Source organism: Acomys russatus, chromosome 2 (genome assembly GCF_903995435.1).
Source record: "Acomys russatus chromosome 2, mAcoRus1.1, whole genome shotgun sequence".
Lineage (NCBI taxonomy): Eukaryota > Metazoa > Chordata > Mammalia > Rodentia > Muridae > Acomys > Acomys russatus.
Genome location: NC_067138.1, coordinates 45297019 through 45320960, shown reverse-complemented (window position 1 = coordinate 45320960; position 23942 = coordinate 45297019). Strand labels below are relative to the sequence as shown.

Sequence of the window (23942 nt, the reverse complement as noted above, 5' to 3'; positions counted from 1 at the left end):
CCCTTTTCCCTTGCAGCTTTTAATATTTTTTCTTTGTTCTGCATGTTTTGTGTTTTGATTATTATGTGGCGGGCAGTTTTTCTTTTCTGGTCAATTCTATTTGGTGTTCTGTAGGCCTCTTGTATGTTTATAGGCATCTCTTTCTTTAGATTGGGGAAATTTTCTTCTATGATTTTGTTGAGAATAGTTTCTGGGCCCTGGAGTCTGATGTCTTCTCTTTCTTCAATGCCTATTATCCGCAAATTTCTTCTTTTCATGGTGTCCTTAATTTCTTGGATGTTTTGTGTCAGGAGTTTTCCAGATTTGGCATTTTCTTTAATGGTTGATTCAATATCTGTGATTGTATCTTCTAGCCCTGAGATTCGTTCTTCCATCTCTTGGATTCTGTTAGAAAAGCTCACCTCTGTGTTGCTCGCCTTCTTCTCTGAGGTCTCACGTTCTCGTTTTTCTTCTGTCTGTGTGTTTATCATTGAATCCATTTTCATTTTCAGATCTTGAACTGATTTTTTGATTTCTTTCATCTGATTTTTTGTATATTCCTGAGTTTCTTCCATTGCCTCTTTATAGGTCTTCAGAGCTTGAACCGTTTTTAGCTATTTCTTTCATCTGGTTGTTTGCATTTTCCTGCAATTTTTCCAGTTCCACTCTATGTGCTTCTTTTATGTCTCTCACCTGTTTGTCTGCGTCTTCCTGCATTTGATTACGAATTTTATTTGTTTCCTCCATTATCATCCTCATTACTAAGGATTTGAGGTCATTTTCTTGTATTTCCGTTGTATTTGAGTTCTCTGGGTGGTATTCTTTGGGATAGCTGGAAACTGGAGACGCCATGTTGTTTTGGGGTTTTTTGCGTATGCTTTTTCGTTGTCCTTTAGACATCTTGCCGTCTTTGTTTTTGTTGGGTAGCTTCCAGAGTTGAATGGAGGGTGTCTGATGATAGATTCACTTGTTTTCTTACGATTTCCCTAGGCTGCGAGCTCAAAGCTTCACTGGTGTGGATGTTAGGAGGTTAGCCCTGTTGTTCTGGTCTCTCACAGCCAGTGATCCTCAGTCCCTCTCTGCTGTGGATCCTGCAATTGTTCTGGGTCTCTGAATGAGTGTTGGGTCAGGCCAAGGTATCCACAGCCTTCTGTGTTCCCTGCCAAGTCCAGCCAGGAGCACTGGGACCGAACCACGGGCAGAACTCAGCTAGATTCTCAGGGCCAGAACCGTCTGCCAAGCTCAGCTAGGGATTTTGGGCCCAAAATGCACACAGGGCCCAGCCAGAATTTTTGGGCTGGGACTACGCACCAAGCTCCACTAGGGCCTTTTGGCCCAAAGTGCGTGCTGTGGTCAGTTATTGACTCAGGGCCCGAACTGACCACCAATCTCAGCCAGGAATTCTGGATTCAAACTGTACACTGTGTCCAACCAGAGTCTTAGAGCTGGTGGAACCGAGAGCTCTGTCCAGCCTGTGCCACAGCAGGAGAACTGCGGCTGCTCTGAGTTAGCGCCAGTAGTGGAACAAGTGCTCCACCCGGACTGTGTCCCCACAGGGGAGCTGCCGCTGAGCTGAGGTGGTGCCTAGGATGGAACCGAGCACGTCACCAAGCCTGCGCCACAGCAGGAGAACTGCGGCTGCTCTGAGTTAGCGCCTGTGGTGAAACCAAGTGCTCCGCCCAGACTGTGTCACCGCAGGGGAGCTGCCGCTGAGCTGAGGTGGTGCCTAGGATGGAACCGAGCACGTCACCAAGCCTGCGCCACAGCAGGAGAACTGCGGCTGCTCTGAGTTAGTGCCTGTGGTGAAACCAAGTGCTCCGCCCGGACTGTGCCACCGCAGGGGAGCTGCCGCTGAGCTGAGGTAGTGCCTAGAGTGGAGCAGCGTGCTCAACTACGCCTGCGCCACAGCAGGGGAGCTACGGCCACGCTGAGTTAGTGCCTCAGGCAGAACTGTCCGCTGGGCCGGGCCAACACCCGGGACTCCGGGGCCGAACTGTCCGCCGAGTCCAATCTGGGTCCAAAGGCTCCACGCGACCCAAATCCTGCCCCGAGTCCCCTCTCCCGCAGCAATTCCCACCAGCCACCACACCAATCGCCTCCACCGGAAGGCTATGAGCTGCAAACCTCAGCCGCCGCTGCTGGTGCCGCTGGTGCTGCCGCCTCTACCGCTGCCGCTCCGATCAGAGAAAAACCACGCTCCTCCCGTGTGCAGGGGCACGCAGGCCCTCCGCACCCTGGTCCCTCCGAACCGCGGAGCACTCCCGCTGCCGTGATGTTCGGACCTCGGTGTTCCTGGCTCAGAAATCTGTGCAATTCCCTGAATTGTTCACTGGAGCCTCCAAACGCGGTCCACACTGCTCGCCGCCATCTTGGATCCTCGAAACCGCTTTTTTTTTTTTTTTTTTTTTTTTTTTTTTTTTTTTTTAAATTTTAGCCTTTGCTACAGACCTGATAGTGTTTTGTAATGAATTTGACCAAAAAAACCATAGGGTATTATATGTGGTACATACTTAGACATCTAATGGTCTCTGGAGCTTCATGTACTATCAACGGTACTCTCACATCAAGCAGTTTAATGTAGTTTAAAGTAGTTTGATCAACATGTTAGGCGCCTTAATACAAGCGCAAAGGCAACTTCCAATTTGAAAATCTGATTAAGTGTGCGATAGAGACTTCTACCCCGCCCCCCTTCAGCTGGAAGTGATTAGTCTCAAAGAAATATAAGAGGGAAAAACAAAAACTAACCAGAATTCATCAGTGCCTTCATTCCAGGTAATGAATGCGCTTCATAAAAACGTTTTTTTTTCTCACTTAACTGTGTAAATATTTGGCAACCTCTATTTGCAAAAATAGGCATATTATATATGCAAATTCTTATTATAGACCAGTGTCAGGAGATGAACTCTTACGGAGTTTGTGTGTGTCTAGGTGGTGTATGTGTGCTGGGGACTGAACATCAGAACTCGCACGTCAGGCAAGTTCTTTACCACTGAACTACCATCCTTAGTCCCTGTAATTAAATTGGATGTTAGGACACTCTGAATCTCAGTTAAGTGAAATCTCCCCATAATGTATTTAAGCTGTCATTAGTAGAGCCTGGTGGCAAAAATTTTTCAATTTTGCTTCTTAGCTATCAAAGCCTCCCAGTCACTGTGTAGCCCTTCAACAGGTTCCCAGGCCTCGGTTCTAGGACAGAAGCCATGTGGATCACTGACAAAAAAAGCACAGATTAAATAATCAGGGTTTTCTTTTCTTTCTTTTTTTTCTTCTGTAGGTTCTCTGCTCTTTTTTCCCTTTTTAAAAATATATTTTATTAATTTATTCATATTACATCTAAATTGTTATCCCATCCCTTGTATCCTTCCATTCCTCCCTCCCTCCATTTTCCCCTTACTCCCCTCCCCTATGACTGTGACTGAGGGGGACCTCCTCCCCCTGTATATGCTCATAGGGTATCAAGTGTATGATTGGGGTTTTCGTGATGGCTTTGTCACCAGAACTCATCAAAGTTGCTCTGCTGCAGTTTTCGCACTTGTAGATATAGGTAAGTGATGGCATCAACTTGATTGGGCTAGAGTAAGGATGAAGTGAGTTAGCAAATGCAAACTTGGTACAGTCACTGGCACAAGGTAAGTAAGTATTTAGTGAAGGTAATCTTCTAGTTCAAGATAAAAGTTTGTAATCAATCCTCATTGGAAAAAACACTAGAAATGTTTACATCCATGCAGAGATGTATGAGAAAATGAAGTCCCGGTGCATGAAAGTAGAAGTTAATCAAGCCTTTCCCCACCATTCCTTACTTTCATCAAACAGAAGACCAGGCAGAGCACACTGCAGCTCAAACAGGATGATCATTCTCATATCTCTCTTTTCAATGTAGAGATTGTGATAATATTTTGCTTTAAGTTTACTATTACATTCTTTATAGTCTAAATAGAAAAAACAGTGTAGTAGTAATGTATGATATTCACACTTTTAAAATGTGACAACTCAAAATATACACATTCCTTGTTAAATAAACATATGGTGAATGCCTGCCATTTGCTCATGTATGAATTTACTAACACCTTTGAGCAAAAAATAATGTATGTACTAGTGAGAGTATCTTAAAAATTGCCTGGAGATACTATCTGCTAATGTGTTTTTTTGTAAATGAATTTATGCTATGAGAAATTTCCAATTATTGCTATGCAAAAAGCTTCCTGCAAGTATGAGAATTTTCTACATCCACATGTCCAACATAGTGTCTGGCCTCATTCAACTCATGAGCAACTGAGAAGCAGGCAGTGAAAACACAGAAACAGCATTTTAAATGAAAATGCAATTAAGCAGATAATCAAACAACACAGACCTACAGGATTACTGCAAGGACCATCGATGTTAGAATATCATATTTCTGTGTTGGATAGAAAAACTCTGTTCTACTACAGGGTTAATAGAGCCCCCGAATGCCACAAAGCATTTCTGTCTACTTTCTAAAGAGGAGAATTCAATCAATTCATTATGTAGCAAATTTTCCCTCTCCTCCTCCTGACCCTGAACTGCAGCTGAATTCTAATTACTTAAGTTTTGAGCCAGAAAAAAATATAAATGAAACCCACACATACATTGTTATACACACAACTGAGAGGCCTGAAGCCTGCATGGCGAGTATGTCAGGCATCTCCTCAGGAGTTGGAAAACTACTTGAGCTGGTAGTTTAACTCTGGTACTTGAATATGCCTGTGCTTTCACATAGCCAGCAGTCAAAGAAAAATGAAGACAGAAGTGCGAAAACTAATAACTTTCCAGCAGAACAATTAATATGTAAGCTTAAAAAATCTCCTTTGGGAGTTTAAGTAGCCTGATGATGTTGGATTCAAGGCTAGCCTGGGTACATACAAAGCCTTGTCTCAAATAAATAACTAAACAATGACAACAAAACCCAGATTACACTAAAAATAATAGTCTTGGGCAAAACAAGTCTCTACAATTGATTTTTCACTTGCTTATTTGGTGTGTTAGTGCTAGGTAAGCACTGTGAATCTGAACTATATTCTCAGTGTCTGCACTCTCAACTGGCTCTCCCAATTTTGTATACACCAAACAAAAGAACTTGCCAGCTTATATGGCTTAATAAAGATTCCTTACAAAGAAAGATGTGCAAAACCAACTTTATTTTTTCATAAATATTATGACTATTTTATTGTTCAATGTATTCTCTTAAAATAAATTACAATATTTCCATATTATTCCTTTAACATACAATTATGGATTAAAGCATACCACTGATGAACATAATGGGAATAACACTCGTGATTCACACATTCCTAAGGAAAAGTCCCTGTGATATTTTAAAGAATATTCTTTACATTTTTACATGATTTAATGGGTAATTTTACATTTTCCTTTAAATTCTACAAATGTCTTAATTCTTACTATTATAAAAACTAAACTAAACAAAGCCATCCCCCAAATAAACCCTCAAAGCATGATTTTAATGACAGGACAGGTAGTTCACTGAGTAAAGCTCTTTTTTATGAATACTTTTGGAAAGCTGGCATTGAGTTCTATTACGGCCCTGTTATCAATCTGGGAACAGAAGGACACATCAAGTAGTGAAAGATCTTTGCAGGATTCCAGGAGTTTTCTCAAGGACGCTGGGCTCACCATTCTTGTTCCTGTTTAAAAAAAAAAAAAAAATCTATAAAAACAACCTAATAACGAGTTCCTTTATTTAAATCATTTTAAGTGTATGTAAAGTAAACAAACTTTTAAAACAAAGCATTTTAAGACAAAATTCTTTATATATTAAATGGTTTTGCTTAACAAAAGAAAAACTGAATATTCTCAGACAATTTGACAATGAGCATCGGAACCTTGTCAATTCTCTTCTGTCTATCACTTCCATTGCTACTTTCACATCTTCTGATTGTCCCCTCACTTAGTACTTCATCACCCCAGTGCAAAAGGCAATTCCCATCTCATCTTACTTACCTTATTTAACTCATGGGCAACCCATGTAGTGCCCATTAGGCAGCCATCCTGATAATTCACCCTCCAATTCCAACTTAGCAACTATCCTAACAGTCTTGAGCATCTGTTTTAGGTCTGGGAATGGAAAGTGTGACCCATCTGGCTTAGGAAGCTACTCACCCGACATAAGATAAACAACACAACCCAACTCACTATCTTTTTTTTTCTTTCATTTCTTCACTTATTAGTTTTTTTTCTACTTCAGAATATATAGTGGATTCTACCTGTTGTCCATCGTCTACAGTTCATCCACCCACCTGCCCATTCACCCACCCACCTCCCATTCATCCACCCACCTCCCATTCATCCACCCACCTGCCATTCATCCACCCACCTGCCATTCATCCACCCACCTGCCCATTCATCCACCCACCTGCCCATTCATCCACCCACCTGCCCATTCATCCACCCACCTGCCATTCATCCACCCACCTGCCATTCATCCACCCACCTGCCATTCATCCACCCACCTCCCATTCATCCACCCACCTCCCATTCATCCACCCACCTCCCATTCATCCACCCACCTCCCATTCATCCACCCACCTGCCATTCATCCACCCACCTGTCATTCATCCACCCACCTCCCATTCATCCACCCACCTGCTCATTCATCCACCCACCTCCCATTCATCCACCCACCTGCCATTCATCCACCCACCTGCCATTCATCCACCCACCTGCCATTCATCCACCCACCTATTCTTCCACCTATTCACCCACTATCTACCTATATGCCCATTACAACTCACTATCTTACAGTGGGTGGCTGGAAGACAGATAAAGGATAAAAAGTGATTTCTGCCTGTGTTCAATTTGGAGTGATTATAGGATATCCAATTGGAAGCTAAATTTAGTAAGTTATGAAAAGCATCTAATATATGATAGGCACTTAATAAATGACAAATATTACATACCTCTAAGAGGTACTCTTATAAAGCAGCTTTTCAATAAAATCATACTTTGATGGTATTTTATAAAATATACCCTGGTTTAATTACAATTTTCTGGGGGAAACAATCACTATCATAACATACATGTACATCTACCAACAGAGGCATGTTGACTTGGGTAAATTTGTTTCTGTAGTGTAGAGATAAAACCTGGAGCCTTGTGTACACTAAGGAAGTGCTCTATAGTAATCTACACTCCAGACCAAGACAACACAAAGCTCATTCTGTGCAACTCCTTTCCCCAGGTCATTACTCTCATGGTGTCCAGTGCTGTAATTATAAGGAATTTCCTGCCACCTGTTTGCACCTGGCTCCAAGTTAAACCTGCCCCAGATTCTCCCAGGAATTGGGATTTGGCAAAGCCTTCACTGTCCATAAATACCAATTCCCAATTCCCAATTCCCAAGGACACAGAAAGCTGGGCTGGCACTGTTATGTTTGGCTGTGTGCCCAGAGAAGCAGGGATGGCTTTTATGAGAAAAGAAAAGGCATAACCAGAGGGAAGCATATATCTTTGCAAATACACACTGATGTGTGCAGGGAACAGGGGTAGGAGGAACATGTAAGACAGGAAGGGGACAGACTGTGGCAACACACACACACACACACACACACACACACACACACACACACACACACAAAACCTCCGCAGATTCAAGGCAAATGGGGTCCAGCACTGAGAGGGAAGCTCCTACCTCTAAGCTAAAGATATTTGCAACTGACACCTACTAACAAAGGAAAATCACTTTCCTCTAATGTCATGTCCTCTCATCTTTAGTTAGGCCAAATTAAGCCTCAACAAAATTTCTGACTTTTAACAGATCAATTTAATTTATTAAGTACCTACAGACTCTTCCAACTAGAAGCAATAGAATACAGTCTTCTCATGAGCCCATGGAACCATCTAGAGGTAGTCACATACTAGGCCACAAAGAAAGTATTAAATATATAGGATTGAAATAATTCCCCACTTCATCACAGTGGAATAAAACTAGAATCAACAGCAAGAGAAACTATACAAATTCTTGGGGACTTTTGGGTGATAAATAAAGTCACTGAATAAATTAAGGAAAACAATTTTTATATTTTCTATCATCAAATGAAATTTAAATCACAAAATACCAGGACCTTGAAAAACAGATCAAGTAGTTCTAAGAGGAAAGTTTAAATATCCCATATTTCACATTAAAACAGATCCCTTAAGCAAATAATGTATTGATACACTGATACCTTAGTAGATACACTCAAAAGTACTAGGTAGCAAGAATAGTAGAGATCAAGATAGAAATTAGTGGAAACTAAAATAGCAATACTTAGAATCAACAATGAAAATGGAAGTTGAAGTAGATTCCAGTGAAAACCAAGAACACTAGAGAATGCTTAGGAAATCTTTAAGAAAAGGAAGATCCAGAAGAAACTGACAAATTCCTAGACATACATGATGTATCAAAATTAAATCAAGAGGCACCAGAGTACGTGTGAAAGTCAAACCCCACTCTCCCCTAAATGAGGAGACCTGGTGGCACTCAGAGGAAAGACAGCAGGCTAACAAGAAGAGACTTGATACCCTATGAGCATATAGAGGGGGAGGAGGTCCCCTCAGTCACAGTCATAGGGGAGGGGAGTAAGGGGAAAATGGAAGGGAGGGAGGAATGGGAGGATACAAGGGAGGGGATAACCATTGAGATGTAATATGAATAAATAATTAAAATTAAATAAAAAATTTAAATCAAGAATATATAAGCAATTTAGATATATAACAAGAAGATTGAAATATTAATAAGCAAAAAGTCCTCCCAGAAAGGGGCCTCCCACAACCACACAAAGCCTGGCATAACAGTACCCATCTGTCACTCCAACACCAGTGATGGAGGTGGATTGAGGAAACAGGGGAAGTGATGGTAGTAGAGTTTTGGGGTGGAGATAGGTAAAGCCCTAGAGCTCAATGGCCAGTCAGCTTAGCCAAACCAATTGAGCTCCAGGTGTAGACATCCTGTCTCAAAAGGTAAGACAGAGAGTGCTTGGGGAAGCTACTTAATAATAGCTTCTGGTTTCTACATGTAAGAACATATACCTCCAAAACAAATCCATCCTTACATACAACCCCAAATTCTTCCAAATTATATTAAAGAACGTATTTTTAAAATTATACACCATGTCTCAGGTGGTTTCATCTCAGGAATTCAAGGCTAGTTCCAATTATGCAAATCAACAAATTTGAAACACAAATAGACTAAAGGAAAAGAAAATAACACGATCACCACAATAAACATAAAATAGGTCTTTGATAAAGTTCAATATCCCTTCATGATCAAAGTCCTAAAGAAACTAAAAACAGAATATCACCATAATAAAGGCTATATACAACAAACCTAAGGCCGAAAATATAGTACATGAGGAAAAACTCAAAAGAATTTCTTCAAAACCAGAAATGAAACAAAGGTGTGCACTCTCACTACCTTTATTCAATATAGCATAGCTTAGCTACTAAAGGATCTGAAGTATTAGCTAGACAAAAAAGGGGATAAAAATAGGAAAGAAGTCAAAATAACCTTTTTTACAGCAGACATGGTCCTATACTTAAAAGACCCAAATGATTCCACAAGAATTCCATTAGCTATATCTGATAAACACTTTCTGCAAAGTAGCAGAATACACAATTGTATTTCAGATCATAGGTGCTAAATATTACAAAAATACAACATAAAGCGATTTCCACCCAAATTCCAGTCACATTCTTTAAATAAATAGAAACAATATCCTGAAGTTTATATAGAATTTTAAAAAACCAAAGGGGAAAGAAAGCCAATCCTGAGGAAAAGAGCAATGTTTTGGATATAATACCTAGTTTCAAACTACATTACAGAACCACAGTAGCAAATTGGCATGGTACTAGTACAAAACACACACACTGTGCTTGTTGGGTTTTGTCAACTTGACACAAACATAGACAAATGTGGAAGGCAGAAATGTCAATTGAGGGATTGCCTCAGTCAGACTGACGTGGAGGCAAATCTATGGAGACATTTTTTCTGTATTAAAAAATGACTGATGTGGATAGGCCTAGTTCACTGTGGGTTCTGGTACCTCTGGGAAGATGATCTGGGTTTTAAAGAAAACCACAAGAAAGGGTGAGTGTGCAGTATTTCTCAATAGTCTCTGCTCCGGTTTAGGCCTGCAGGTTGCTGCTTGAGTTACTGTCCTGACTTCCCTCAGTAATGGACTGTAAACTAAGAGTTATAACATGAAATAAACCTTTCCTCCCAAGTTGTTTCTGGTCATAGTTTTTAATCACAGCAACACAAAGCAAGCAGGACACCAACCATTGGGGTAGAATACCTATTAAATAAATCCACATAATTTTTTGCAACAGATACCAAAAATATACATTAGAAAGAACCCTATTCAATAAATGGTTCTGGGAAGACTAGCTGTGTATCTGAAGAAAATGAAAGTAGACTAGAATAGTAGCCTTATTCATAATAGCCAGAATTGGAATAACCTATATGTCCCTCAAATGAAGAATGGATAAAGAAACTGTGTTACATTTACACAATGGAATACTACTCCGCTATTTAAAAAAAGGGAAATCTTGAAATTTGCAGGCAAATGGATGGAGCTAGAAATGATCATCCTGAATGAGGTAACCCAGACCCAGAAAGACACCCATGGTATATACTCATTTATAGGTGGATATTAGCTCAAAATAGATGTCCTCTGAGAGTCTCCACTCAGCAAAGAATCAGGATATATGCTGGGACACGCTGCTGGACTCCCCGTGAGAGTGGTATGAAAGAATCAGGGGATGGAAGGACCCAGAAGGCTTAGGAGCCCCATAAGGAGACCATCAAGGCTGGTGGATCTGGACCCAGGGGGGCCTGCACAAAGTGTTTTACCAACCAAGGACAATGCATGCAGTAAATCTAGACCCCCTGTTCAGATCTAGCCAATGGACAGCTCATTCTCCATGGTTGTGAGGAGAGTGGGGACTGCCTCTGTCATGAACTCTGGTACCCCCAATATGATCACTTCCCACTCAACTACTAGGGAGCCCAGTAGTCACATAGAGGAAGGGGAAGCAGGCTATCTAGATGGGACCTGAAAGGAAGAGGGCCCCTTCCTACAGAGGTCTAGGGGAGGGGAATAGAGCAAATGAGGGAGGGAGGGTGGGAAGGGGAAGATACAAGTGAGAGGATAACAACTGGGATGTAATCTGAATAAATTATAATGATAATAAAAATTAATATGGAGAAAAATACAAAAACAAAGAAAACAAAATAGGGGAAATCTTTTCCAACTGTGCATTGGAAAGGAGCTTAGAACCCGTATACAGAAATACACAAAAAGCACCAAAAGAGGAAGCCATCTAATCAGTGGGCTAATGCATTAAGCAGATAGTCTCGAAAGAAGAATTATCCACTAAACATCTGAGAAAAGGGTTCAGAATCTTTAACCACCAAGGAAATGCAGATGGCAACTGCTTTGAGCTTCTATCTAACCCCATCCTCACTTCCAAAGAAGAGCTATCATTAAGAAAACAAATGACAACACATGAATCAGCCAATGTGGATGTGGATATGAGGAAAGAGGAACCCTTATGCTCTTTCCCTGAGAATGTAAACTGGTACAGCCACTGAGCCTCCTCAAGAAACTAAATTAGAACTGCCATATGACCCAGCTACACTACCCCTATGTATATACCTGAGGGACTCAAACCATCTTCTCCATGATTATTCTGCCTTATTCACAGCAGTGACAGGAACTGGCCTAGGTGTCCAGCAATGGACCAAGGCAGGAAGATATTCTGGTAAGTATATGCAATGTAATTTTACGCAGCTATGAAGAAAAATGAAATCATCACATTTGTATGAAAATGGATGCCTCTAAAGAAATATGCTAAGTAAAATAAGCCAGATTATAATAGACAAATACCACAGGTTCTTTCTCATATATGTACTCTTGACTTACATTCATACATATGTGTACATGTTTAAGTAGGAGTTCATAAGATAGCAGAAAGAAGCCTGTGATAGGCGTTAGAAGAGACATTAAGGGAGCACAGAAGGGGGTGTGTGGAGAATAACGCAATACATTTGACATGAAATAAAAGCAGGTACTGTCTGGGGGAAGGTAGTAGCTATGGTGTAATACAAGGACTTTGGGGAGAAAGGAAGAAGTAAGAATAAAGTAAAATGACATATAAGCATGAAAATTCCGTTAAAACCATCCTTTTGTATGCAAGTTTAAAATATTTATATATCTTACCCTTACCTAATATGTCCAGTTGCTGTAATCTGGTACAATTTGATGCTAGTTCTTCTATGTCTGTGTCACACACAGACCTGTTAGCTGTAAGAAAGAGTTTCTGCAAATTTGGGAGCTGACGTGCCAGCCTGGCAAAGCACCCAGTACTGCTCTGAAGGCTGGGGCACCAGCCAAGGTCAAGTTCCTCGAGGAGAGCACACCCAGAAGCCAACTCTGCTATCCCATTTTCCGTAATATTCTTGCATCTCCACAGGTCCAAAGTCCGGAGGCTTTTACACTTGGCTCCTATCATGCTGGCTATCACATCATAGTCTTCAATCTGGAAATCAGAAAATTCCAATCTCTCACATGTCACATGCAGAAATATAAACTGTTTAGGACATTTTAAATCATCTCTTATTATTGCTTTCAGATATTAAACACACCCGTTTCCTTGTTAATACACATTTGCTTATCCATCCAACATCTCCCAGTGTTTCATAAAAAGCAAGAGTATTGAGCTAAGCAGATGACTCATTAGATAAACTGCTTGTCATGTGAACATGAGGACTCAAGTGTGATCCCTGGAGCCAATGTAAAACCTAGGTGTGGCAGGATACTACTGTAATTCCAGCATTGGAGAAAGAAGAAACACGCTGGTAACTGAGGCTTGGTAGGTGAATTCTAGGTTCAGTGAGAGATGCCGTCTCAAAAAATAAAGTGAAGCACTATTGATGAAGATGCTCACATTAATCTTTGGTTAACCATGACCCTCTGGTCTACACATGTATGTGCATGCACATCTTCACATAAGTGCACACTCACATATACAAAGCAAAAAAAAAAAAAGTCACATAAAATCCATTTAACAGAACTGGATAGAATATTAAAGAATTAAAATACAAAGCACTGCTCAGTCTCTCATGAACAAGCTGAAGACTGTGTGTTATCCTTTTGTGCTTACCATTTTTAACATTACCAGTGCTACCTGTTGACAGGGCCTAGGTTCTTCTACCTTATATATGATTAATGTATTTAGCTAGGTATTTTTTTTCTTTCCCTGACAAAAGTGTGTACTTGGGTAGTCTCTAAAGCTGTGTGGAAATGCTGAAAGTACTAATTAGGACAGTAGTTTGAGGTTAAGTAAGTATTTGCATACTAAACATATAATAAAAAAGGACTTTAAACTCTAATATGTTAACCACTGTCAGGGACTAAAATCTCCAGTACTTACTTCCTGATAGAGGATAAGCATCTAGGAACCAAGGACCTAGCAAGACAGCTAACTTCACTAGGGGCAAACAGTTAACAGGAAACCTAAGGAAGTGTAAGCAGGTTCCAGGAAACTTTAAATTACTTCAAGAAACACCAAAAAAAAAAAAAAATGCAAAGAACACATGGACTGGTTTTAGTTACTCTTTAAATAGCAAAAAACAAACAAACAAACAAAAAACAAAAACAAAATTAACTTCAATAATATATTTTCTGTACTATAACACTACTATTTCAACATGTTATCAACATTAAGATATCACAATGTTTTATGTCTTTTGGTACTGTCTTCAAAATTTGGTATTTAAATAATACAAATATTGAAACTAGTATATTTCCAACTGGCCATCAGCCACCAGAGTGCACATCACAGCAGCAGAAGCTAGTTATGAGTATAGAGTACTCAGGGCATCACATATGTTCCCTTCCTACACATCTGGCCCTCTTCCCGGGACTGACTGGCTGGAAAGTGAAGTCAGAACCCCACTCATTGAAGTTTTTGCTTTTACTCTCAGTTTTGCTTGCTCCCACAACTACTCAGAATCCAGACTATATTCCTTAGCTCCCCATGCTATAAAGTGTGTCATATGAGTAAGTTCTGGATAGTAGGAAGTAAATCTGAGGAGGCATTATACTTCTAGAAAGATTCCTTAAAGGACAGTACTGTGCCTTTGCCCCTTCCCTACAGTTTGACATGGGAAGGAGATGGCCAGAGTTCCGGTCCTAACCTTGAGGTCAAAGGTGTGAATGTACACTCTTTAAGAGAAGAGTCTTGACCTCTCAGAGGAATGAGGAGTCAAGCTGAAAAATCAGCCTGGATTGTTTACCTCTACACTCCATTTTCAGGTAAGAGAAATAATCTTGCAGTAACAGTTTACATTGGTAGGTTTTACTTAATTTCCGTCAGCATGCTTGCTTATAAACTTGATAAAATATTTGAAAGATGAAAGACTGAAATGAGTTATTGAAGCAAGCTTCAGATTATTATAGGGCTTTATTACCTACATGACCACTGTTTTCTACTACAATAGATAATAACACTTTAAGTTGACAGAATATAGAGGGTGTCCCAGAGCCTCTGGATATGTGCTGGGAATATGGCTTCTACAAGGCTGGGGCTTTGGTTGAAGCACAATTCCAAAGGGAAAGGTGGCATACAACTCTTCTTAGAGCTGATGCTGCTTGTGCTTGAGGCGGAGCTGAGCTCTCCTTGGGAAAGAGGTGTGCTTATGTATATCAAGCAAAAAGAGCAGAAAAGCACAGCGGTAAACCAAGCAAAACCAGAGTAATCTGGAAGTGGGCACAGTTGCTGCCAAATTCTGAAACAACCTCCCTGCCAAGACTGCTGGACATGAGTTCATGTGGTACTGTATTCCTTGGTAATATAAACTATTAGAAAATAAGTAAACAAAAGTAGACTTGTGCTCTAAAAACAAAACAAGCCCCTAAAAATTTAAATTGAAGAACCACTCATCTATTCAAAATAATTGTTTCAGTCTCTTCATCAATTAGAGGGAAAAAAATCCGAGGTTCCAGAGAGTACGAGCAACTAGAAGAGGACCTAGGCATGACAGCAAGATAGACCAGTGTAGCAGCATCTCACTGCTAACCACACACTTCATATTAAAAATAGCCTCTTTACAGACAGCTCCACTCCCCACCCTGTGTTAAAAGGTGTAATCAGTGTCATAGGTTTATACTTATAGGAAAGTGAGTTTGGTATTGTGGAAGGTTGGGAAGCAAGGGTTAAGCATCAGCAAACCATTTCTTTGTAGGGAATAACAGTGCAGTAATACCCCAAAGGGAGAACACACCAGTGCTACTTCCTAATTTTGATTAGGAATCCCCAGCTCTACTCTCACATGCACATTCTTTTATAATTGAATATTCTTCAGGGCTAATTTTCCGCAGATCAATTTTGGGAAACACTGAATTAAAATACATGTAATTTTAGCCATAAATATTTACACACACACACACACACACACACACACACACACACACACACACACACACACACACACACGTTCAATTGAAGCTATGGCCAGAGGCCTGCTTTTCCAGAGAATGATGCTCCAATTTAAGAGAGGGCCTGGAATAACAAACAGAATAGAGTATTTTGAGTAAAATTAGAGCCTTATCAATCTTAGTGGGGCAGGCTAACAATATGTAAAGAGCCAAGCAGCTGGTCTGTAGTCATAGAAACAGTCATCCAGGGCCAGTGGGCTCCTCTAGAAGAGCTACTAGGATCCAAATAAGACTATGCAGTAACTTACAAAGGGAAGGATTTGACTTGAAGTAGGAGAATGCAGTGGGTTCCCAAGATTGTCCCAGGAAACCAGGACTGTTTGGGTCTACACTTGTACTTTATCGGACCTAGGCACTGGGTTTACAGAACATGAGATGTGAAATTACCTTTACTTACATCCCCACAAGAGGTTTGTCTAGGCTATAGTGTCAAACTTTTGCATGCTTGATGTAACTGCTAAACTACAAAGATGTCCAGTTAGGATCCAAGCCTAGGGTACCAGGTTTATCTGACTGTATACTTACTTAGGGCTTACTACTAACAGTTGCAAGCTGGACAGATTTGGAAATCTCTTACATCTACTTTGACTGTATGCGTAGGTGTGCACACACATATTTCAACATTTTAACTGATACATATTTTTTAAAACTGTAATGGCCTTTAACTGATATATATATATCAGTTATATATATATATATATATATATATATATATATATATATATATAAATTAAACTGTAATGGCCTTGAGAAGTTTTTTAATCTAAGAATCAGGCATCTGGATTTCAGACTATTTTAAAAAGAACAGACAAAATACATCTGAGTCTTAACACAGGACATCAGTGCTTTTATTTTGCTTGATGAAGGAGTTTTAAAAAGCCCCACAGTAACAAGGCACCTATCATCTATCATATTTCTAAGAATTAATCTTGGGTCTGAAACTGAACTTTTGTGAAAAATCTCTCTGAACCACTGACATCTGAGTGTGATAATTGCCCAACACTTCCTCTAAAGCATCCAGACAGGTAAGCAGTCTGAGACAGTGCGCCTTCCACCACACTATACTCCCATGTTTTTGTGGTAAAGGTAAGTGCTTCAAAGACATACTCTCTATAAGAAGAAAAAAACACATTTGTATGTGGGGTAAAAAGTAGGCAGGTATGCATGTGGTGGGCTGGGTCAGGCAAATCTCACCCTTGGGAACAAAGACCAAGCCACTGAGTGTGAAGAATTTTCAAGTGCTTACCATCACACAGCTGCCCAAGCTGAGGTGCTGAAGCTCTGCACAGAAGTTCAAAATGCTCAGCAGTGCCGTTTGCTGCCATCAGGGACCACATCAGAGGCAAAGGCAGAAAGGGAATGAATGTGAAACAAAGAGAAGGGGTCAATTAGACATTAAAGGCTGTCACTGCTTTTCCTGAAACACAGCTGAAAACCTAGGTTACAGAGTCCACAAATGCCATTTAATGAGTCCCCAGGTGCTCCCACCATTGACTGGCTTGGTTTCAAGGTAATCATTAGCAGTCTCCACGTAAGTCATCACTTAGTACGGTTTTACATAGGCTAAAGACATCTATATTCCCCATGGCCTATCAGTTTACTTCTCAGGTAAGCATTTGGAGTCTGATTAAGAGCAATGGGAGAGAGAGATAGAGAGCGAGGAGGGGGGAACTCCACAGGGGGCTGGTGACACTTCTGAAGAGCAGCAGCAGCTCTGACATTCACTGATCAGCTGCAGTCTGATGGAACTGCCAATAGAGTCACCCCAAATCAGGACTGAGCTGGTGACTTTAATGTCAAAGGATCCTCTTTGCTGACAAAGATACCAACAACCATTGAGCACCTGTCAGTAGCAGATGCTGATGGAAATGTATCTAACATGCACTTTCTAGTCATGTTTCTGCCATTTAATCCCATCTATCCTCTGCAATGAAAATGTCTGACCATTAAACATCCAAAGGTATGCCAGCATGCTGTATAGTCACAATAACTAAAATATAGTTCCAATTGTGTGTGTATGTGTGTGTGTGTGTGTGTGTGTGTCTGTGTCTGTGTCTGTGTTGTGAGCACATGTGCCCACATATGTACATGCTGAGGCCAGAAAACGATGTCTACTTCCTCCCTCTGTCCCTGTTCTCCACCATATTCTTTGAGACAGGGTTTGTCACTGAATTGCAGCTCAGGATTTCAGCTAGACTGGCTGCCCACAGTGCCCCTGGGAGCTGCCTGCCTTCTCCTTTCCCTACCGCAGAGTATGCAGCCAGGCTCTGGTTTTTACTTAGGTACAGAGGTTTGAGCTTAAGTCCTCATACTTGTGCATTGAGTGCTCTTAGCCACTGAGCCATATTGCCAGCCCTAAAAATAAATTTAAGGTGCCAATTTATCTCCTCACATGTCTACCATGAAAAACTATTAAAAAAAAAAAAAAAGAAAATGAAAAAGAAAAGAAAAAGAGGAAACAGACTTTTTAGTTTCTCTTTTATTGAACAAAAGCACTCAAATGTGAATGACAAACTTTGTAACATTTACACTAAATTGTTTTTGTAACAAATTTCAGCTATTAACAATTTGGTTTTGTTTTTGCTTTTTTGTTTTTTTCCAGAGAGGGTTTCTCTGTGTAGCCTTGGTTGTCCTTTGTAGACCAGGCTAGCCTCTGCCTCCTTGCCTCTTGAGTGCTAGGATTAAAGGTGTGTGCCGTCACACCCAGCCCACAAATTTTTAAATCTTACATGTATTCAGAAAGTAAAAAAGATCAGTCAAGGAGGGGTGAAGGCTTGACTAAACCCCAGATAATTCTCAATAGGAGTGTGGTGATGAAATACCTCCTACACTTAAGGCAAAAATAAAATACTAATTACAAAAGGCATTAGAATATACTAGACCTCAGTCTACCTGTTGAATATTTTTTAAAGATAAGCAAAAGTTTATCTTGTTTTTTTTGCCTTATTTCTAACATAACATAATATTTGTAAGACAATCCTATATAATTTGTAGAATGTAAACACTAGACAGGCCATATGGAAACCAGTTAACTTTAAGGGTCTCTGAATTATTTCACCATATCACCCAACTAACGGAGTGCGATGATGTCACATTTGCCTTCATCAATGTGCTGTGTCATTTTAACAAGCTTGTACTATCTATAATAATTTTCACTCCCAATATTACTTCTCTGACACCTCTGCTTTCTTTCTTCTGGAACTTCTGCTCAACGAACACTAGACTCTACCAAATAATAGAATTTGCAGTGATTTTAAAAATATGCTCACATGTTATCACAGATTCCCCACCTTCCAGGCACGGAGCTAACTTCCTCTCTTTAGAGGAACTGACTTTTAGCATACACTGTGCAGTAGACATGACTGATGACTGGATATGACTGAGCCACAGTGTTCGATATTTGATCAAATATTACACTAAGTATCTCTACCAGGCAGTTTCTAGACAAGATTAACATTTAAATCGGTGGACTGAATAAAGCAGACTGCCCTCCCTAACATGTCATCTAATCAGTTTAAAACCTGAACAGAACAAAAGAGCTGACACTTCCACCAAGTAAAGGAGACAGCCAAGGTCTGAAAAAGAGTTCTGCCAGTTTCCAGGGAGTGAGATAGTCACAGTCAGCTTTAAGATGCACAGAACCCCAGCTGACAGCCAGGCTGCAATCTCCCTTGAGGCCTTCTTTGGGTTTCCACAGAGCCAAAACTAACACCAAGAACACTCCAGATTTCCTGGTCATAGAACTGTATGAGTTGATAAATGTAGGTTGTTTTGGAATAACTGATATATAATGAGATAAATAATACAGTGATTGATAGCGTGAGTATAACATGTATGAAATGAACAGAGTACCCTTTGAGGATTAAAAACAAATAAAGTTATAGCAGTGCCTAACTGCTATAGTGTCAATAAATGAACGAACTCAACTGTGTTAATTCAGCAGTTTATTCGTTGTATCCAATTTGGAATTTACACCACTTATTGACTTAAAATTCCAAAATGTATCATTTATCTCCTCAACTTCAAATCTGTTCCTTTGTACAAGTACATGTTTTTGTTGTTTATATTCTGTTAATATCTAGGTTTTGTTTGAGACAGGATTCTACTGTGTAGCACTGGCTACTCTGGAACTTGCTAACCTGACTGCCCTCAAAGAGATCTGACTGTCTCTGCCTCCTGAGTGCTGGGACTGCACACCACCACACCCAGCTCGAGTTTGTTTGTAGTAAGTATTTTCATTTGCTTCTCGGAACCTCACTCCCACCCCCTACTCTTTATTTCTTAGTGTCTCTTGGACAGCTCCTTTCTAGGACCAGGACTTCTAATAAAGGTGTAGTGGTTCCAGTCTGTAGGAGGCCTGGGGACCCTGCAGAGCCAGCAGGATGCTTTGTTCAGTTCTGAACATAATACATGGAATATGCAAGGTCCTTTGCACAGGTGCAAATTCTTCCTTTCTCTAAGACTCTCATTCAACAGGCTGGAAATCCACCATCACTCAGATGTGAGTACCCCAACTCAGGCTGGGACAGTAATGTTCTCTTGGAATAGTCTGAGATAAACTCCCTGGTGAACCAGTGCTCCTAATTAAAAAGAAGAGTAAGGAAAACCATTTTTAACTTGTCTGGGCTGTGCCTTAGAGAGGACTTATCTATAACTTGGCATCTACTTTAAAGACTATAAATTTTTTTAAATGTATGTTTTATTCTACGGAGATTTAATATCGGTACACAGTATATCTCCGTCACACTCACCCCATTCTCCCTTCCTACTTCTCTCAGTCCCCTCCACCTCATCCCCGTTCCTAACTTTAGGTTATCTCTTTTAATCCATTAAAGCATATTAGCTGCCTATATGATTTGCATGTGTCCAGGCCATCCACTGGGACATGGGCCACCTACCAAGGGCAAATTTTCAAAGAAAGCTGGCCTTCTCACAGTAGCCATTAGTTGCTAACAGCATCTCAGCTAGGAGTCCAACTTTTGAGTCCTTTCCCCATCTGTACTGATTAACTGTTTTCTCGCTCTTGTACAGGTTCTGTGCAGGAACTGTCTTCACTATGAGTGCATGAATACAGAGGTCATGCATCACCAGAAGATGCTGCTTCACAGTCATCCTCACAATCTCTCACTCTTACATCTTCCCACCTGTTGTTTAGTGGTGATGTTCCATAAAGAAGCAGTAACTTTAGGGAACAAGCCTAACAACACATCTTCCCAACTCATTTAAAAACAACTTATTATTTATTTTTATTTTATGTGTATGAGTATTTACTTGTATATAAATATTTATACTACAAGTGTGCCTGATGTTTGTGGAGCCAATGGATCTCCTGAAACTGGATTTACAGAGAGCTGTGAGCCATCATATCCCATGCCCTCTGCTAGAGTGGTAAATGCTCTTAGCCACGTGACATCTCTTCATCCTGCCCAGCTAATTTCTGAAAAAGAGTGCAATCTAGAAAACATCTTGATGCATTCTTTCCCTGAACAAACTCCCCTCCTTTTAAATTATATTTTCTATTATATAAAACAATTTTTAAGTTTAAATATATTTTGAGAATATTCTTCCCCTCCCCTAAGTCCTTCCAGATCACCTCCCTCTTTCTCAGAAACAAACGAAACCCAAAACTAAGCTCCCCAAACCAAGAAAACAAAATAAAACCACATCAAGCAAACAAACACACAAACAAACCCAAACCAATCAACCAACCAATCAACTAAAAACCGCCCCCTAAACTGTAACCAAATAAAACCACACATGAAAACAAGGAATTCCTGAAATTTGTGGATAAATGGATTGAGCTGGAAATTATCATAATGAACGAGTTAACCCAGAAGCAGAAAGACTTAAATGGTATATACTCACTTATATCTGCATATTAGCCCAAGGAGCATGTCCCACAAAAGCCTTCACTTACCAGGAAACTGGGACAGAGGGGAGGACATCCTATTGGGACTCTAGATGAGAGAAGCATGGGAGAATGGCAAAGTAGAAGGATCCAGAGGGTCCTAGAAACCTACAATAGAACATTAGCATAGGCAGATTTGGGCCCAGGGGTCCTGCTCAAACTAAGGCACCAGCCAAGGACAATACAGGCGGTAAACTTTAAATCCCTACCCAGATCTAGCCAATGGTCAGAACAGTCTCCACACTTGAGTGGAGAGAGGGATATGACTTTCTCACATACTCTGGTGTCTCACATTTGACCATGTCCCCTGGAGGGGGAGACCTGGTGGCACTCAGAGGAAGGACAGCAGGTTACTGAGAAGAGACTTGATACCTTATGAGCATATACAGGGGGAGGTAATCCCCCTCAGGAACAGTCATAGAGGAGGGAATAAGGGCAAAAGGGGAGGGAAGAATGGACACAAGGGATGGGATAACCATTGAGATGTAACAAGAATAAATTAATAATAAACAAAAAACAAAAAAAAAAAGAACAAACAAAAAGGATCCGTCATTCTGCTGCATACAAGAAACACACCTCAGCAATAAAGATAGACATTGCCTCAGAGTAAAGTGTTGGAAAACTGTATTCCAAACAAATAAACTCAAGAAGCAAGCTAGAGTAGTCATTCTAGTATCCAGTAAACTAGACTTTCAATCAAAACTAATCAAAAGAGATGGGGAAGATCATTTCATCCTCATCAAAGGAAAAATACGCCGATGATGTCTGGATTCTGAACACATATGCCCCAAATGCAGGAGCCCCATATTCACAAAAGAAATGTTACTAAAGCTTAAATCACACATTGAACCCTACACAGTAATAGTTGGAGACTTCAACACCCTTCTCTCCACAGTAGACAGATCATCAAGACAGAAACTAAATGGAGAAACAAGTAAACTGATAGAAATCAGAAAACAAATGGACCTAACAGATATCTACAGAACATTTCACCCAAACACATGGAACCTTCTCCAAAATTGACCATATACTTGCTTACAAAGCAAACCTCAACAGATACAAGAAAATCGAAATAATCCCTTGCATCTTATCTGATCACCATGGATTAAAGCTAGAACTCAACAACAAAAGAAACAACAGAAAGCCTACAAACTCATAGATACTGAACAACTCCCTACTCAGTGACATCTGGGTAAGGGACAAAATAAAAAGAGAAATTAAAAATTTCCTAGAATTCAATGAAACTGAAGGCACAACATACCCAAACTTATGGGACACAATGAAAGCAGTGCTAAGAAGAACTAAATGAGGAGAAACTTAGATCAATTCCACTGAAATCAGGGACAAGGCTGTCTACTCTCTCTGTATCTCTTCAGTATAAAACTCTAAGTCCTAGCCAAAGCAATAATACAACTGAAGGAGAATAAGGGAATACAAATCGGAAAGAAAAAAGTCAAACCATTGCTTTGCAGATGATGTGATAGAATATATAAGTGACCCCAAAAATTCTACCAAGTGTTGGGAGCCATTTTTTGGAGTGTTTAACAGAAGCAGGCCAGAGAACTCATGACCTTGGCTTGTAAACTCTCACACAGCCTTGAGGACTTGGCAAGATACTTGTGTTGGTTAAGAAGGTTTCTGTTACAAGGAAATTTATTAACAGGGAAAAGAAGGCATAAATTTAAATCTTCACTGATAGTTTTTTAAGAAATGCCACCTATAAGCTTTATCACTTCTCATTCTCTAGACTTTTAAAGTGCTATGCACAAACACATAAAATGATGACATTTATCCTTATATTACATTCAGAAAATCTAGATTTATGGCTTAGTAGAGTTACCTAAGAATATCATGCACATTTCACAACCAATGTACTCAGTGCATTTAGTTTCCTTTTGTATGGTAATACAGGCTTATAATTGTTGTAACTACTTGGCATTCCCCCTTTGTTTTAGCTTAGTGTTAAAAATTATTACTTATCTGTAATAAAAAAAATGTAACCTCAAATTACAGATTCAATATTGGAAGACAGGATTCAAATCAGTATTTTCTACTGTAAACCATGATTCCTGGAACTCATACTGATAAAGGGGTATTAATAAGTTTATGTGTTACAGACAGAGACTGCCTAAAATATGGACTAATCATACCCTGTGATCACAAACACGTGTCATCTCAATGATAATAACATATTCCAAGCATTTCAGGGCAAAGTCTCCTAGTAATAAATTTAGATTTTTATTAAAGTATATTCAGCAAATGAAGATTTATAATTTTACATGCAGATATATTTGAAGGAATCCTATGATCACCATCACTCAGTTTTAAAAAAGCACATACACGTGAATTTCCCTGAACTTTTTTATCTTTGAGTACAAAACTCAGTAAATATTTAAATTTTTTGATAGAATTCCTATAAGCTATCTGCTACAAATTATTCTCTCTATAGACTTCAAATATGTAACATAATCACAACCTGAAAATATTATCTTTTACAGATTGAATTTTAAGATCAATCAATACTGTGGTGGAAAAGTTAGACT

At 39.9% G+C, this 23942-nt stretch overlaps 1 protein-coding gene across 2 annotated transcripts in view; it reads right to left on the bottom strand.

Moving 5' to 3' along the window:
- Positions 1-5108: 5108 nt before the first annotated feature.
- Fbxl4 (F-box and leucine rich repeat protein 4) overlaps positions 5109-23942 on the bottom strand; it is a 63982-nt gene continuing 45148 nt past the window's right edge. Inside the window, exons 7-9 of one of the 2 annotated variants that reach the window (XM_051160691.1) lie at positions 16738-16809; positions 12219-12531; positions 5110-5639 (exon numbers count right to left, since the gene is read on the bottom strand). In XM_051160691.1, the coding sequence (XP_051016648.1) occupies positions 5476-5639; positions 12219-12531; positions 16738-16809 (549 nt within the window). In that variant the 3' untranslated portion in view covers positions 5110-5475. Of the gene's footprint in view, positions 5640-12218; positions 12532-16737; positions 16810-23942 lie in introns of both variants that reach the window. The other variant, XM_051160700.1, reaches the window with a different exon arrangement.